Source organism: Hyalella azteca, unplaced genomic scaffold (assembly GCF_000764305.2).
Source record: "Hyalella azteca isolate HAZT.00-mixed unplaced genomic scaffold, Hazt_2.0.2 contig16248, whole genome shotgun sequence".
NCBI lineage: Eukaryota > Metazoa > Arthropoda > Malacostraca > Amphipoda > Hyalellidae > Hyalella > Hyalella azteca.
The window spans coordinates 257,217-272,598 of NW_025946074.1; the positions used below are offsets into that span (position 1 = coordinate 257,217).

The window sequence follows — 15,382 nt, forward strand, 5'->3', positions numbered from 1 at the left end:
ATAACATTCCAAAGGGCTTCGTAATTAAACTTTTTACGGCCTCCCTATGAGTTCTCTCAGTAAAGACCATCTGTCTTGGGCGCAGCTGGCTAATATTGGCTCGAGTATAAACGGTGTCCTCTTTTAATAAATGCACCGACCCTCGCATCGCTGACAGTCCCTCTCAATAATTGCGATCTGGCTCCTCTTTGTAACGCCGATGGTACACTCAGAGAAATGAGTTAGATTGTGTCCGAATAGCGATGCACTTTTTGCTACTGTGTGAGTCATTCTTACCCCCTGCTACCCTGTATCAGTGCTACGATCAGCAAGTGTTTCACTATTTCGACCATATGACATGACACATTAAATTCAAGGTGTACCGAGCTGGGAGTGACAAGCTTATGTAACGGATGGCGTAACGGGCCATCGCATATAGTGATGATATAACGGAAAATATAATATGTTTATCATCAGAATTGGGAAATAGGTATCGGAGTACGAAATGAGTAACAGAGTACGAAAAGGGTCATTGTAGTGGAGACATAACGGACCTATGAAAGGTGCAATAAATTGAATTATTTTAATAGGTGCCACAACCGGCCCATAAACAGGCTAAAAAGGAGCTCTCAGCATAATCTATTACGTATATACAAAGGACAAATTTCTTACGTCAATAAAGCAGCATCATAAACCAAATAAACGCTCATAATACATGCGCGAGGGCTTTAAAAGTTATCGTGTATTTATTATGACAAAATTACAAACTTTTAATTGTACAGGATCATCAATATTTAGCGTTACATTTTTTCAAAATCAATTGTTGATAATTGTCCTCGACATTTGTCATTTGTTTACACCTTCTCAATAATATTTATCATTATTTATCATTTATCATCTTTATGGTGCCAAAAAAAAACCAACTGGCTGCTCAAGTTTTTGGCAAACGCCTCCAAAGATCCAATATTCTTCTTTCCCGCATTCATGATAGCACGCTGCCAAACCTCGTTTTCAGTGATGAGAAGATATTCAATGTTGAACACCACTTCAACTCCCAAAATGATCGAATTTGGTCGAAGAATGGGGACGAAGGATCCCGTGTGGTGACTAGGAAGCAATGCCCGACCTCAGTGATGGTCTGGGCAGCCGTAACAGAGTCCTCAAGGAGTCCCCTCTTTTTTGTTAACAAAGGGGTGAAATTGAATCAGAAAAACTATCGAGATGCCATCCTTGTTGGTGCATTTTTGCCCTCGGCATGAAAGCACTTCAGAAAACGTCGCTGGTCGTTCCAGCAGGACTCTGCACCATCCCATGGGGCCAAATCGATTCAGGAGTGGCTGTCCGAGAATGTTCCCCACTTCATTACCAAAGATGAATGGCCCCCATCGTCACCCGATCTGAATACTCTGTGGATTTTGGGATCTGGTCATACCTTGAGAGCAAGGTCTCGACCGTTCACCATCACAGTTTGGACGCCCTAAAGGTCAACTGCTGAAGGAGTGGGCCAAAATCCCGCAGAGTGTCATTCGTGACTCGTGTAAGGTTTTCTCAAAGCGTCTACAACTCGTTATTGATGCAGATGGTAGACATATTGAATGAAATTGTGGGAATTGTATCTCTGAACCTCTGCCTACATAAATACATTTTCAAACATTCACAATTGTGTTTCATTTCATAGTTCTAACCACTCAAAGTTGTAACGCTAAATATTGATGACCCTGTAATGTGTGTCGACATTGGATTCCCATTCCTGATCACACATTCTTATAATAATCGAGACATCCACGCTTCATGAAACAGCTGTTGTGTGGGCCGGAATTCAATTTAATATTGATGTGTCTCAGGACATCCACGCTTCATGAACCAGCTGTCATGTGGGCTAGAGTTCAATTTAATATTGATGTGTTTCAGGACATCCACGCTTCATGAACCAGCTGTCGTGTGGGCTGGAGGTGATATCGCTGGGCGGAGAATGGCTGACGGCTGCTGCCAACATCAATATGTTCACCTACGAGATCGCTCCGGTCTTCATTCTCATGGAGCAGGTTTGTAATATATATTATTATAATGTAATGTTATTATAATGGCTAGTCATTGTTCGAATTCACTTACGAGATTACCCCAATTTTTTTCCTTATGCATTGACAATCAATGCTGATTTTGATGATAATTTGTATGATCTCCTGAAACGAGATAGAGATGATTCCTGAAAACTGAATGTATATATCTATATAAGCATCGTTATTTGGCATGGGTTAATAAAGTAGATTTGATCATCGTCATTTTTAATCACATTAATAAAATTACCCTGATCCTGATATGATAATTGTAAGGCTGTTGAACACTTGATTGTAGTTATTACATGATAAACTTGGTTCGTAGCTGTAACATTAGTTTTTCTACTCATATCTTTGGTCAGGTAATAGTTCGCTGCATCCTTCTTTCTCCTGTTTAAAAAACTCTTACTTTATAATCCTTCCTTATTTCTATATCAAATAACCTAACGCTACCTGACTATGCAGCACATGCGACACATGACCATGCGCATCTTTATCTACCCTCCAGGTGACCATGCGACACATGACCATGCGCATCTTTATCTAACCTGCNTCACGTAGCAGTTATTCTCTCGTCTAGTTCAATGTTAGGAGTGTTGTTTTCTCTTATTTTCTGCCTTATTGAAGATTAAGATCTTCAGAGAAACGTGTCTGGCGAGAATATAATGATGTTAAAAAATATAATCTATCAGATTTTCGTTAATTTTAATCAGGGTAATTTCTGTCTCTTATACACATCTAGATGTGTATAAGAGACAGCTTCACTTCATGCTCACTTCCTCCATGTGAGTACGCCATATGCATGTGCACTTCACTTCATGTTCACTTCACTCCATGTGAGTACGCCTTATGCAAGTTCACTTCACTTCATATAGCGCACAGAAATTCATTTATAAGGCTAGATGTTGTAGTTATTGGTATTGGTAACATATGCTAGATGTTGTAGTTATTGGTATTGGTAACATATGCAAATATTGGTAAAATATGCAAACATAAACATTGTTTTAATAAAAAAGTCTTTTATTCATATGGCTAGATGATGCAGTTGATCTAATCTACGTTGATAATTATAACATATTCAAATGTTGATAACATATGCAAATATTGGTATCATATGTAAATATTGGTATAATATTCAAATATTGGTAAAATATGCAAATATAATCATTGTTTCAATAAATAAAACTCGCCACCAGAGCCACTATTCGCTGAAGGGCGCCGCGGCAACCATGGGTCTGGGCACTGACAACCTCGTGCTGGTGCCCGTGGACGCTAAGTGCGTCAGGCGTATATTAATTAATTAATGTACAACACATTCTCAGGATTATAACGCATTATCTTGATTATAACACATTTTTTTACTCTAACGCATTATCTTGATTATAACGCATTATTTTGACTCTAACACATTATCTTAATTATAACGCATTATCTTGATTATAACACATTATCTTGATTGTAACACATTAGTTCGCCGATGATAAATCACTTAAATATTGTCAGATTAGCTCAATTATAAGTTATAATTTAAATTATAACACATTAGACTAAAAATAAACATTATATATATCTGTGAGCCCATAACTAGTCTTGGAAAATAAGAAAAGTTATAAATTAAATCTAGATTTTATATAGACGAAATTCAAATTATTATGTATTTTTCGTCAAATAAAATATTTTACGATGTCAAGAATTATGAACTAACATAAATCACACCATTGATATGAAGTTTCATCTATTCTACTCTCTAATTTCCAGAGGTCGAATGATCCCAGCTGAGCTGGATCGTCTCATAGAGGAGCAGAAGGCGAAGGGCAACACACCCTTCTTCGTGTGCGCCACGGCGGGCACTACCGTCATGGGGGCGTTCGACCCTCTGCACGCCGTCGCCGACGTCTGCGATAAACACAAGCTTTGGTTCCATGTCGATGTGAGTGCAGGAATAAACTGGCTTCAGTTGATAAAGGGAGACAAAAATTTGAGAAATTAATTTAACCTAGGTAATTAAAAGTTAAGAGGCTGACAGACAGCTTAGTATCTTAAATAAGTTTGTTTTTACTTTTCTTTTATTGCACCGGAATCAACTTTTGCAAACAAAATTAATTGCATTTGTGAATGTTGTTAACTCCAATTTTACTTCATTCAAACATATGACATCAACACAAATGATTGCATGCCGAAAGAAAGTCTACGGATTTCACTCCGAATGTTTAACTTACTTTCTGACGCCGATAACAAAAAGTATGCCGTTCAGCCATTTAATATGCATTAGAATAAAATTTTTATCAAGAAAAAGTTTTAAAAGTAAGAAAAACATTTTAGTTTTAAATGCTAAGTTGTAATCGATTTTAACCAGGCGGCATGGGGCGGCGGGGTGCTACTGAGCAAGAGCACGCGACACAAGATGGCGGGCGTAGAGCGCTCTCAGAGCATCACTTGGAACCCGCATAAGCTGATGGGGGTCCTGCTGCAGTGCTCCACTGTGCACTTCCAGGAGGATGTTAGTACATTGTGCATAATTTTATTAGATTTATACATCTTTAGGGTGTTTTTTATAGTGCACTTCCAGGAGGATGTTAGTACATTGTGCATGACTTTATTATTTTTTATAAATCATTAGGGTGTTTTTTTAATGCCCATCCAGGAAGATGTTAGTACATTGTGCATAATTTTATTAGATTTATACATCTTTAGGGTGTTTTTTATAGTGCACTTCCAGGAAGATGTTAGTATATTGTGCATGACTTTATTATTTTTTATAAATCATTAGGGTGTTTTTTTAAAATGCCCTTCCAGGAAGATGTTAGTACATTGTGCATGATCTTATTAGTTTTATTCATTTTTAGGGTGTTTTTTTAAAGTGTACTTCTAGGAGGATGTTAGTATATTGTGTATGATTTATTAGTTTTTTAAATCATTTGGGTGTTTTTTAAAGTGCACTTCCAGGAAGATGTTAGTATATTGTGCATAATTTTATTATATATTTCATACATTTTTATGGTGTTTTTTTACAGTGTACTTCCAGGAAGATGTCAGTACATTGTGCATGATTTTATTATTTTTATATATCTTTATGGTGTTTTTTACAGTGTTCTTTCAGGAAGGTGTCGTACATTGTGCATAATTTTATTATTTTTTATACATTTTTGAAGCGTTCTAATAACAGCTCATTTAGCTTGTTTAGCGTTGCACTTCAACAGTATTACAAATAAAGTAGGAAGATCACAAGCAGGGCTTCGTATTAAATTACTTTTCATGAATATTAGATTCTAAATTAATAATCAACAACTAATTATAAATCAACAATATCGGTATATTGCCAATTAAAACGGTAATAATATTTGTTTGTTATATTTTCCAGGGTTTGCTGATATCATGCAACTCAATGTGCGCAGACTACCTCTTCCAGCAAGACAAACCTTACGACGTAACTTACGACACGGGTGATAAGGTCATCCAATGTGGCCGTCATAATGACATCTTCAAGTTCTGGTTGCTCTGGAGGTCTAAGGTTAATAATAATATTCATGTTAAACTTACGCTTCCTGCGTGTACAACTTAGAGTAAATTGTCTTAAATTTATATGATATTAACTTTTCAAATCAAGGCTTTCTAAGTGTATAACTTTCGCTTATGTTAATTATGACTTTTACAATATTACATTTTCTTTTGCAATATTATATTTTATTTTGCAATATTACTCGTACATTTTCTTTCGCAATTTTACATATTCTCTTACAATATTACATTTTCTTTTGCAATGTTGAATTTTCTTTCGCAATATTGCATTTTCTTTCGCAATATTACATTTAATTCATTTTAATAACGTCAGGGTGACTCTGGGTTCGAGAAGCACATCGACCACTTGTTCGAGATGACCGCGTATCTCGTGGAGAAGCTGAAGGCCCATAGCGATAAGTTTGAGCTGCTCAACGACGAGCCTGAGTGTACGAACGTCTGCTTCTGGTATGTGCCGTTCCGACTGCGGACCATGAAGGCGGGGCCTGAGCGCCACAAGCTGCTGGGAGAGGTGAGCAAGTGGATAACCGCGTCGAAATGTCCTGTCATTTGAATAAATTTAAGAGCTAACCGCTCAGCTTTGAAAGTTATCAAAATGAGCGCTTATTGAATGGTGTGAAGTTTAGAAATAGATGTAAATGGTCTCTTAGCTCTAAAATAGTAATTCAATGAATTCAATGGCATTCTTGAGAGAATTCATTAAAATTGGTAAATTAATTAGTGCTCTAATGCTTTAGGTTGATAACCCACTAAAACTGTAGAAAAGCATTGACAACTATAACCACACAAAATTATTGGGAACAATGTTATCTAAACATTATGTATTAAACCTATACTTTTAATAACTAACCCATCCCTCCCGCAGGTCCAGCCCATCCTGAAGGGTCGTATGATGACCGCAGGATCGCTGATGATCGGCTATCAGCCCCTGGATGATCACCCGAACTTCTTCCGCAACATCATCTCGTCGCAAGCCGTTTGTCGTGACGATATCGACTTCATGATCGAGGAGCTCGATCGTCTTGGGTACGATTTGTAAACATCAAGCCGGTGCAAGCCGTTTGTCGTGACGATATCGACTTCATGATCGAGGAACTCGATCGTCTTGGGTACGATTTGTAAACATCAAGCCGGTGCAAGCCGTTTGTCGTGACGATATCGACTTCGTGATAGAGGAACTCGATCGTCTTGGGTACGATTTGTAAACATCAAGCCTGTGCAAGCCGTTTGTCGTGACGATATCGACTTCGTGATCGAGTAGCTTGATCGTCATGGAAAAGATATGTAAACATCAAACATGGTATCGTCATATCGTCGCCCCCACCAGCGGAATTGAATGTTCTAACGCTCTGATAAGAAAGGAATAGTTGAATTGAATTCGCATTATTCACCCAAAATCAAATGAATTGTAAATGGTTTGACATTCCGTGGATTGATTGCTGCATCCATAAAAGTTAATGACCATTGATTTGACCTTAAAATTGCGACTAAATTATGAATAAATTGTATTCATAAAAAAGAACTAGCTTGTGATGATTAGATACTGGTTATAAAAATCAATAAAATCGAAAATTGTACCCATCAGTTCAAGTTAATTTTTGGAGAAACAAAAAAATAAATGGCAGTCACAATTAGTTTAAAAAGTACCCTAAGGAATTATGAAAATACTCAGTATAATATAAATAGCTAAATAAAGAAAAGACGATTACGTGATCTAAATAAACATTGTGACATCAAACGCAGTCTAAAGGTTGTCAAAGATCCAGAAGTTGAACTTAGATGAAAGTTCTGTTCCAAGTTGCGAGGCTAACATGAAACGGCGAACAAGATTTGCAGGGCACCGCCATAGGTATAGCACTAGAGTGTTCACTTTAATATAGAACTGTTGTCTTTGTTCTAAATACTACGTCAGAATTAGAGGAAAGAATTAAAAAATATTATTTATGCCTTTTCAAGAGGTTAATTACTTGTCCTTTACAGATTGTGATATTATGACATTGTTGAGTTTGCAATGTTTTTAAATCTTGTTCTATACTGCATAAATGTAGTGTGGCATGATATGAGGAGATATTTAGAGTAAAAAACCGTCGTGTAAGTAGATTGTATCCGCGTAGTAAACGCTTATTACCATCGTTGGGATTAAAATGTTTCTTCTGCTGCAATTCATAAGAGAAATCTATATTTGCAGAGACTATTTTTGCTTAAACTTTCTTTATTAATTACTAAAGTTATAATTCAGATTAATATTTCGTTAATACTATAACTGTAAAGAATATTAGCGCCGTGGATTTGGAGAACTAGAGAGCTTGATTGGGGTATCTTAAATATAGGCTATAAATGCTTGCACTCAAAACCAATAACATCATTGTATTAAAATTACAATATACACAAATCATTCAGCTGCAAGGGATTAGAATTCTTGCCAAAAATATTCTCTATAATAATGCTTGCATTGAGATAAAATGAAATCAATAGAGCCAATTGATAATTGAAATTTCAGTACATAAGTGAGTGAACGCTCCAATTACTCCCTGTACAGTATGCTTGATTATGTCTGCATGCCGTTGGCGATTGTATTGAAGATATGATACTGATTTCATTTAAAATCAGCGATATTGATTATATCGCGCATTTATACATATACATATATAATGAGCGATAAATAATCTATATAAATCTATGTAGATTATCTTTCGATATTTGAATTATAATATAATAATTCGAATCTATTATTAAAGTGAAATGAAATTCACATCACTGAACTTTATTTATATAAATGACAGAATGATTACCGCAGAGATTCTCAAGAGGCCTGCTTGTAACGAAACTTCTGGCAAATTTACCATGTGTTAACTGAAGAAAAATCAGCTGGGTCCAGGTTTCTATGATTACAGTTCTTAAGAATACGATACATTTGAAGCGGCTATAAGATTTTGTGTAATTTACATGTAACAGTTCGTTACATATAACGAACGGTTGGGCAACTGTTCGTAACTAACGTTTGGTTCGTTATGCATGGTATTCGTTGTGATGCTACCACCTATATGGATGGAAATGATACGTTCAGAAAATTTTTATTTTATTTGAGGTATTTCTATAGGCTACGTGAAAAATACGCGTAATTGATCAAGCCTAGTGCTTTGTAGAGCAATATTTGTTATCTTTTCATTATCATCATATAATATTTGTGTATGATGATAATGAATTCAGCATGTATTCTATCAGTGTTATTGTTAGAATTCTGTAATGCTAAAATAATTCTAATACTAAAATTATCTAGAAATTTATGAATTTCTAAATTATCCTAAAAAATTTTATTTGTCGAACTTTCGGCCGTGCGTCACAGCAGCGGGCGGGCGCGGGGCTCGTCGCACTAACTGAGCTATTTTCATTTGCTGAATGAAAGTTTACTGAAATATGTCTACTGAAATACAAACTGAAATTCAATTATACAGTATATAAATATATAAATTTATACATATATGTATATGAAGTATATGAACGCAATTTTTAGCAGTTTGGTGTTCTTTCATGCTCTGGAAGACATAAGTTTCATGAAATTTTAATGAAATTGTGCATTAATTTTTGCATTAATGTAGAGAGGGAAAAACATTTTTAAGAGATGAAAGCAAACTTAGTGTCAACAAATATGTATTGTAATCTCACAGGCATGATAAATTTTTCCGAATTTGAAAAGAGCTCAGTTAATTAATGGAGGCGCTGTTTCAAAATTATTTTACTTTAAAAAATTAATGATTAAAAAGTTTGAATGATAATCTAATTTAATGACACATTTCGATATAAATAATTATCTGAGTTGCCAAAAACTTCGTCGTGTTAAAGACACAAACTGAAACCTACCAAGCAACACTCTGAGAAATAAGTGAGTTTTTGTCCAATTACGATGTACGTTTTGCTTTTTTGTGGGTCATCCTGACCCATTTGGCTAGACAAAAAATTATTCACAATTTGAACAATTTGATCTATTCATTTATTTGAGTTTAGTACCTTCGAAATTCAGCTGCGTATTCAAAACCTGCTCTTTTATGCAATATTTCAATAAACCCTTATTTATTTTGCTTACAAAATTAACATCCTCTAAAAAGTTCTCTCGCTTGCATTCCGTATTGTTTCTATATGCTCGAGTTTTTCAAAAGTTTTTAATTTAGATTATTTCTTAAAGAAAAGTATTATTTATCTTTTAGAATTTTTTCAAATTTTCTTCGTAATTTTCTTGTTATTGCACTTGCTTCATTGAAGACAAATTGTTAAACTAACATGGATGAAAATATATTTTTTCGTTTGATTTATTCCTGATAAATATTGGAAATTTCAACGGAAAATGTGAACGCTATTTTTTAAAACGGAAAATTAGGAACTATTTTCCCTTACGGATTATTTATCCTCTCATTGAAAACTAAATAATGTCATAGAACTTAGTTTATACATTATTCAATTAATAACGGCAAATTTGTTTAGAGCAGAAGGCATTCGCTGTTGTTTTTTGATGGCGTAAGAAATAAGATATTCAAAACACATACAAATATAAGAATTATATGATCTCAAGCAAACAAATCTTACTTAATTGTGAGTATTTGAACTTACGAGTAATAATTAATTGTATTGTATTTCTCGAGTATTGACATCATCAATACTTATTAAAACTCAATAATTTTTCGTCTTACCCGTGAACTCATCAGTGTGATGTGTGTTTCCGATATCTTATTATATTGCATAGTTTATTATTGCACTGCACATTATATAAAGAAATGAACTCGGTTGGACCCAAATATTGCTTTGGAGAAAACTGGCTTCTTTCTAAACTGCACTTTCTCGTACATTGTATACATGCATAGTTTGTATAGACTGCCTTGTACTTGTATGATCCTTGAATTGTATTTGCACTTTTCACAGTAGAATGTTCTATTGTTCTTAAACGATGCACCTCGTCCATGTTGATTGTTCTTCGAGCACATAGGTTTAAATATTGTATTGTTCTACTCCTCACAGTTGAAGCACTTAACGTAGTTGTTCTTTGTAATTGCACCTGTACCACTGATCTGTCGTATTTGTTATTTTAAGTTTAATTGAACTTTGTGTTTACATAATATATATAATACTTTACACTCTCACCGTGTTGTGCACTACACTGTCGAGACCTATGCTTTCCTCAGTGTAGTTTGATTCGATGCTTTTGCACAGTTTCAAGTAAAGAAATCTGCACTAATTTTAAGGAAGGCACTGCATGAAACTCGCACCTTAAATTCTTGTTAGAAAATGCACCTTTTATTATACTCGCACATTTTGGTCTACGGACTTTGCACTGTTAGTTTCAATGTTTAATATGAATTATTATGCACTGCAGTACGTGTTGCTTTGCACTGCTGGTTTCAACTGTTCATCGTTCTCCTTGCACTTCTATAGCCCTAGCTATTCATTATTAAGTAGCATTAACTTGAAGCACGCTGGATAATGCAATATTATGCTCTCCACAACTAGCAGTAATAATCCTAATATCGCACTTTTTCAATTATGCAGCCTTGTGCACAATGGCTGATCTGCTGTTGCAGTTTTACACTTCATGTTACACTCGCTATTTACTATACAGATTTGTATAGCTATAATTGGCATATAAACTAAACAATTAAATAATATACATAAGCAAAGCTTTGAATTATTGCATCCATTCGTGTAAAGGAATTTAAAAATCAAAAATACTGAACAGTTAAAAATTTCAACAAGTTTCAATACAATTTGATTGAGTTTCTCGATTTATATTTAAACAAATCGACTCGGAATTTATGTATAATTTAAAGCTATTAAGGCAGCAATTTGGCTTCGTATCTAAATTGCTGCAAGTTTTCTCGCCTGTTAGCGTTAACATCGAATTTGCCCAGCTTGTAGCAGCAGCTACAATTATTCGCGCTGATATGTTAAATAAACTCAATATTATTTTTAAACAAATTTACTTATTATATTTTTTCATTAAAATATTCGCAAAGTATCTACTTATGGCTCAAAACGTCTCGGATTCTTTTCTATGCATTGTACGTCGGTGCGCGGTACTGCCGAACATTTGTCTATCGACCTACATGCGGAATATATAGTCCCTGTGGCCAATGAATTTATAAACTGTGCAAACAGTCATGTATTGACAAGATGGCTATAAATATTATAGTATTGAATGGAACGACACACGATAGATAGTAACTATTACCACTTCTGGAATAGCAAAGACATCGTGCTTTGTCGCTTAGCTCTTCTTGACGGTGTAGGCCTCGGCCTTCATCGCTTAGGTCTTCTTGACGCTGTAGGTCTCGGCCTTCATCGCTTAGCTCTTCTTGTCGGTGTAGGTCACGGCCTTCATCGCTTAGCTCTTCTTGACGCTGTAGGTCTCGGCCTTCTTCGCTTAGCTCTTCTTGACGCTGTAGGTTTCGGCCTTCATCGCTTAGCTCTTCTTGACGCTGTAGGTTTCGGCCTTCATCGCTTAGCTCTTCTTGTCGGTGTAGGTCACGGCCTTCATCGCTTAGCTCTTCTTGACGCTGTAGGCCTCGGCCTTCATCGCTTAGCTCTTCTTGACGCTGTAGGTCTCGGCCTTCATCGCTTAGCTCTTCTTGGCGGTGAAGGTCTCGGCCTTCATTGCTTCTGCTTTCTTTCGTGCTTGCTTATCCAGAGACATCGTTCAGAAGTCAGGAAATTCCATTTCAATTCAGATCAAACATTTTTTTATGAACTTTGTTTTTAAATTGATGAATTTGGAGCTACGATTAAAAAGTTTGACATTTAAGTAAGCAAAATTCTATTAAATTTCAAGTTTATTTAAAGGATTTAAGCTCCAGCTTTAAATTGAGATAAAATTCCCATCTGTGGTCGTAGCTTGGTCGCAGTAAAGGAATTTTTCGTTTCTAGGCCTCTTCTGAAGTTCAAATCATGTCCTAATATTTGTTGAATAATAGTATAGATGCCTTGTATGTGATCAGTTTTGACCTGTGCTCAATTTTAGGCGTCCATTGCATACTTTGAAAACTTTCAGTAGTTCCTATTAAGAATTTATTCTGTAAAACAATCCAACTTTGCAGCTGTCCTAAGAACACTCCCGAAGTGTGGCAAAAAAAAATTAATATATTTTGCCGCAAGTGCTTCCACAAAGATCGTTATCCCCATGTCCACAATAAGATGGTTTTAACTTACTAAATTTTTGTGTTTGGCTAAAATTATTAACTGCATAATCTTAAACATTTCATTTTATTATTTGTTAATCTAATGTAACATAAATTTCATTTATCTGATACCTGATTAAATCCTGAACGGCGTCTCTGCAACCTCCAACCTGCATATCGTTAGCGTAAACGAGGCTCGTGTTGTGTAATCACTTCACCGACTGACCGGGAAAACCGTGGCCAGCTTCGTGGGATTTGAGACAAGATTTGGCTGAAGAGAAGACAGTTCTTCTCTAGAACTTTGTCTCGAATGTGACGAGCTTTGTCATGGGTTTTCTCAGTGTTACAGGACCTTTCCTTATTGGTAATTATTGGCGGATTATGTGTGGCCAACTCGTACGATTGGATCTTGTGATAATTAACTTTGACAACGGTCAACCGGAGTTTATTTGCAGGTTGATCACCAGAATTAATTTTGTTCATTTTCGAAAAAGAATGAACTCTTCTTAAAAACAATAGACATTGCTAAGAAATTGAACGTTGAACGTTGTTTTGTTGTAAAGAATGAACGTTGCTTAAACCCAACGAACGTAACTTTTAGGTTAACGAACGTTGCTTAAAAAACGAACATTCAATAACTTAAACCACGAACATTGCGTTAAAAAAGTCGGCCATGTACAATCCGCTTACGATTGAGGACTGGTCTTTGATAGCCTCTTATTTAGTTAGCTTGTTCCAGCCTGTAAAAATTATATTTACATCGAACTTGCGTTCTCAAATGAAAATACCAACTGAGTTTTTAACGGCCAATGGTTGACATTTCGATGGCTTAAAAAAAAACAGTTGAAATTTTCAATAGGGATATCTTGTTCATGATGTAGATAATAAGATTCATATCATTTAATTGAAAATTAGTGCGTTAACATTATTAAATACGTTTTTCCGGCTTCATCCTACAAAAAAATTTTTGATGTGAGTCACGCATCACTTGACCTAACATCAGTCGGGAAGTGTGTTCAGTAATGTTAAGGCACTATGTCTGTTGCATATCATTTAACATATCATGTTGTCTGGTCTTTGCTTAACTGCTGCTGTATTTGCTCCTTGTAGCTATTGCTGTCATTAGGATATGTGTTCGCTAAGTAAAGCTTTTTCAAAGTTATTTTCTCGCCACAAAAGATCTATAAACTCGCCGAATGATCATAACAATCGTTCGCAGATTTCAAGCATGTTTATCTACGCCTTTTTTCAGTCATTTCATGTGGTTGAAACACAAGGCTGCCTCATCCCATCTGGTGTGGAAGCCTGCTGTTACGTGGAGACTTGACTTTATAGTGAATGTGCCAAAATTACGATTTTAAATTCAGACGAAACATAAAAGGGTTTTGTAATAAAACTTTTACCAGGAGTGATACGAGTAAATTCATGGACCGCAAGAAGCTTTTTATTTGAGAAAATTGTGCCAAATAATTGTTTTAATGGCTCATTGACTAAAAAATTATTCAAATAAATAAGAAAATTGTTGATCTGAAATTTTCGAGTAGCTAAAATATGGAAAATACTCTCTTTAAATCAAGGTTCATTGTTAGTGATCAAAGTTGGTTTTCAAAAACGGCTTGATCGTTGGAAGGTCATTTGGCAGCCAAGTTGCGTAGTTTCAAATTATTGTTGATATAAAAAATTACTTTTGAAATGTACTCTTAATACTTTGAATTTTTGGTATCTATGAATCTGAAATAATTATGACTTTGCCATGTTGCCACGATGCAGAACTACCCAGTTAAAAATCAAGGCCTGATCTGTGGTCGTCAGGCAACCAATGATTTGTCTTTGATTTTAATTCGGGTCAGTAGTTGCTGGTCGGCTAAAAATCGTGTACACGCAATAAATCGTATAAACAAACTATGTGTAAAATATTACGGCATCCAGACTAAGCTCAGGAGAAACCTTCCAGAGAATCTGGGTCAAGATTTAGGGTAATTTAGTTGAGATTTAAGTTATTCGAACTGAGATTTATGGTAAGGCAGTTTGCGGTTAACATATAGCGTCAGTAAAACCTGTACAAATAAATTTTGTAACAGTATTGAATTGCTAGATTAATTTTACAAAATTTATTGACAAAAAAATCATTATTACAGGTTGTTTGCAAATGTTTACCGATTTAATTTTCATTTGGCTTCCGAAGAAATGCACGAATAAAATTTTCGAATAAAAATATTTGGTTGATAAGAGTTTTTATAGAGAAGGGGACTGATGGCTCTGAATGAAGCGTTTTCTGACCATTTCTGGACACGCTTCACTGTCTTATTTTATATTTCCGGCCTCTGTTGTGAGAGAATACCACAATAAACATAACATACATAAAACAATAAAACATTTATGATGAATTCTACATGAGATTAAACATGTATAATCAAAAATTTGAAATATTTTATGTGTAAAGTCATTTCAGTTTAACAAAATATGGGCAATATCGTTCAATCGGCTTTCAGTAATTTAACAGAAAACTAAAGTTCTCAGCCATCAGTCCTTAATACTAGATATGTCTAGTTGTTCTTGCTGTGTCTCTTAGAATTAATTCTCTTAAAATTAAGCAGTGTTCGTCATAAGAATGATTTTCAAATCATTTATGAAATGAAGTCATCAACCTTGAAAAAACTTTCTGTA

At 35.2% G+C, this 15,382-nt stretch overlaps 1 protein-coding gene across 1 annotated transcript in view; it reads left to right on the top strand.

Annotated features, from left to right (window-relative positions):
* The window catches only part of LOC108677746 (glutamate decarboxylase), a 38,205-nt gene extending 29,998 nt beyond the window's left edge, over positions 1–8,207 (top strand). Inside the window, exons 3-10 of the mRNA XM_018166015.2 lie at positions 1,891–2,024; positions 2,792–2,872; positions 3,233–3,312; positions 3,795–3,966; positions 4,393–4,536; positions 5,398–5,547; positions 5,869–6,066; positions 6,421–8,207. Coding sequence (XP_018021504.1) covers positions 1,891–2,024; positions 2,792–2,872; positions 3,233–3,312; positions 3,795–3,966; positions 4,393–4,536; positions 5,398–5,547; positions 5,869–6,066; positions 6,421–6,594 — 1,133 coding nt within the window. The 3' untranslated portion in view covers positions 6,595–8,207. The remainder of the gene's footprint in view (positions 1–1,890; positions 2,025–2,791; positions 2,873–3,232; positions 3,313–3,794; positions 3,967–4,392; positions 4,537–5,397; positions 5,548–5,868; positions 6,067–6,420) is intronic.
* The last annotated feature ends 7,175 nt before the right edge of the window (positions 8,208–15,382 follow it).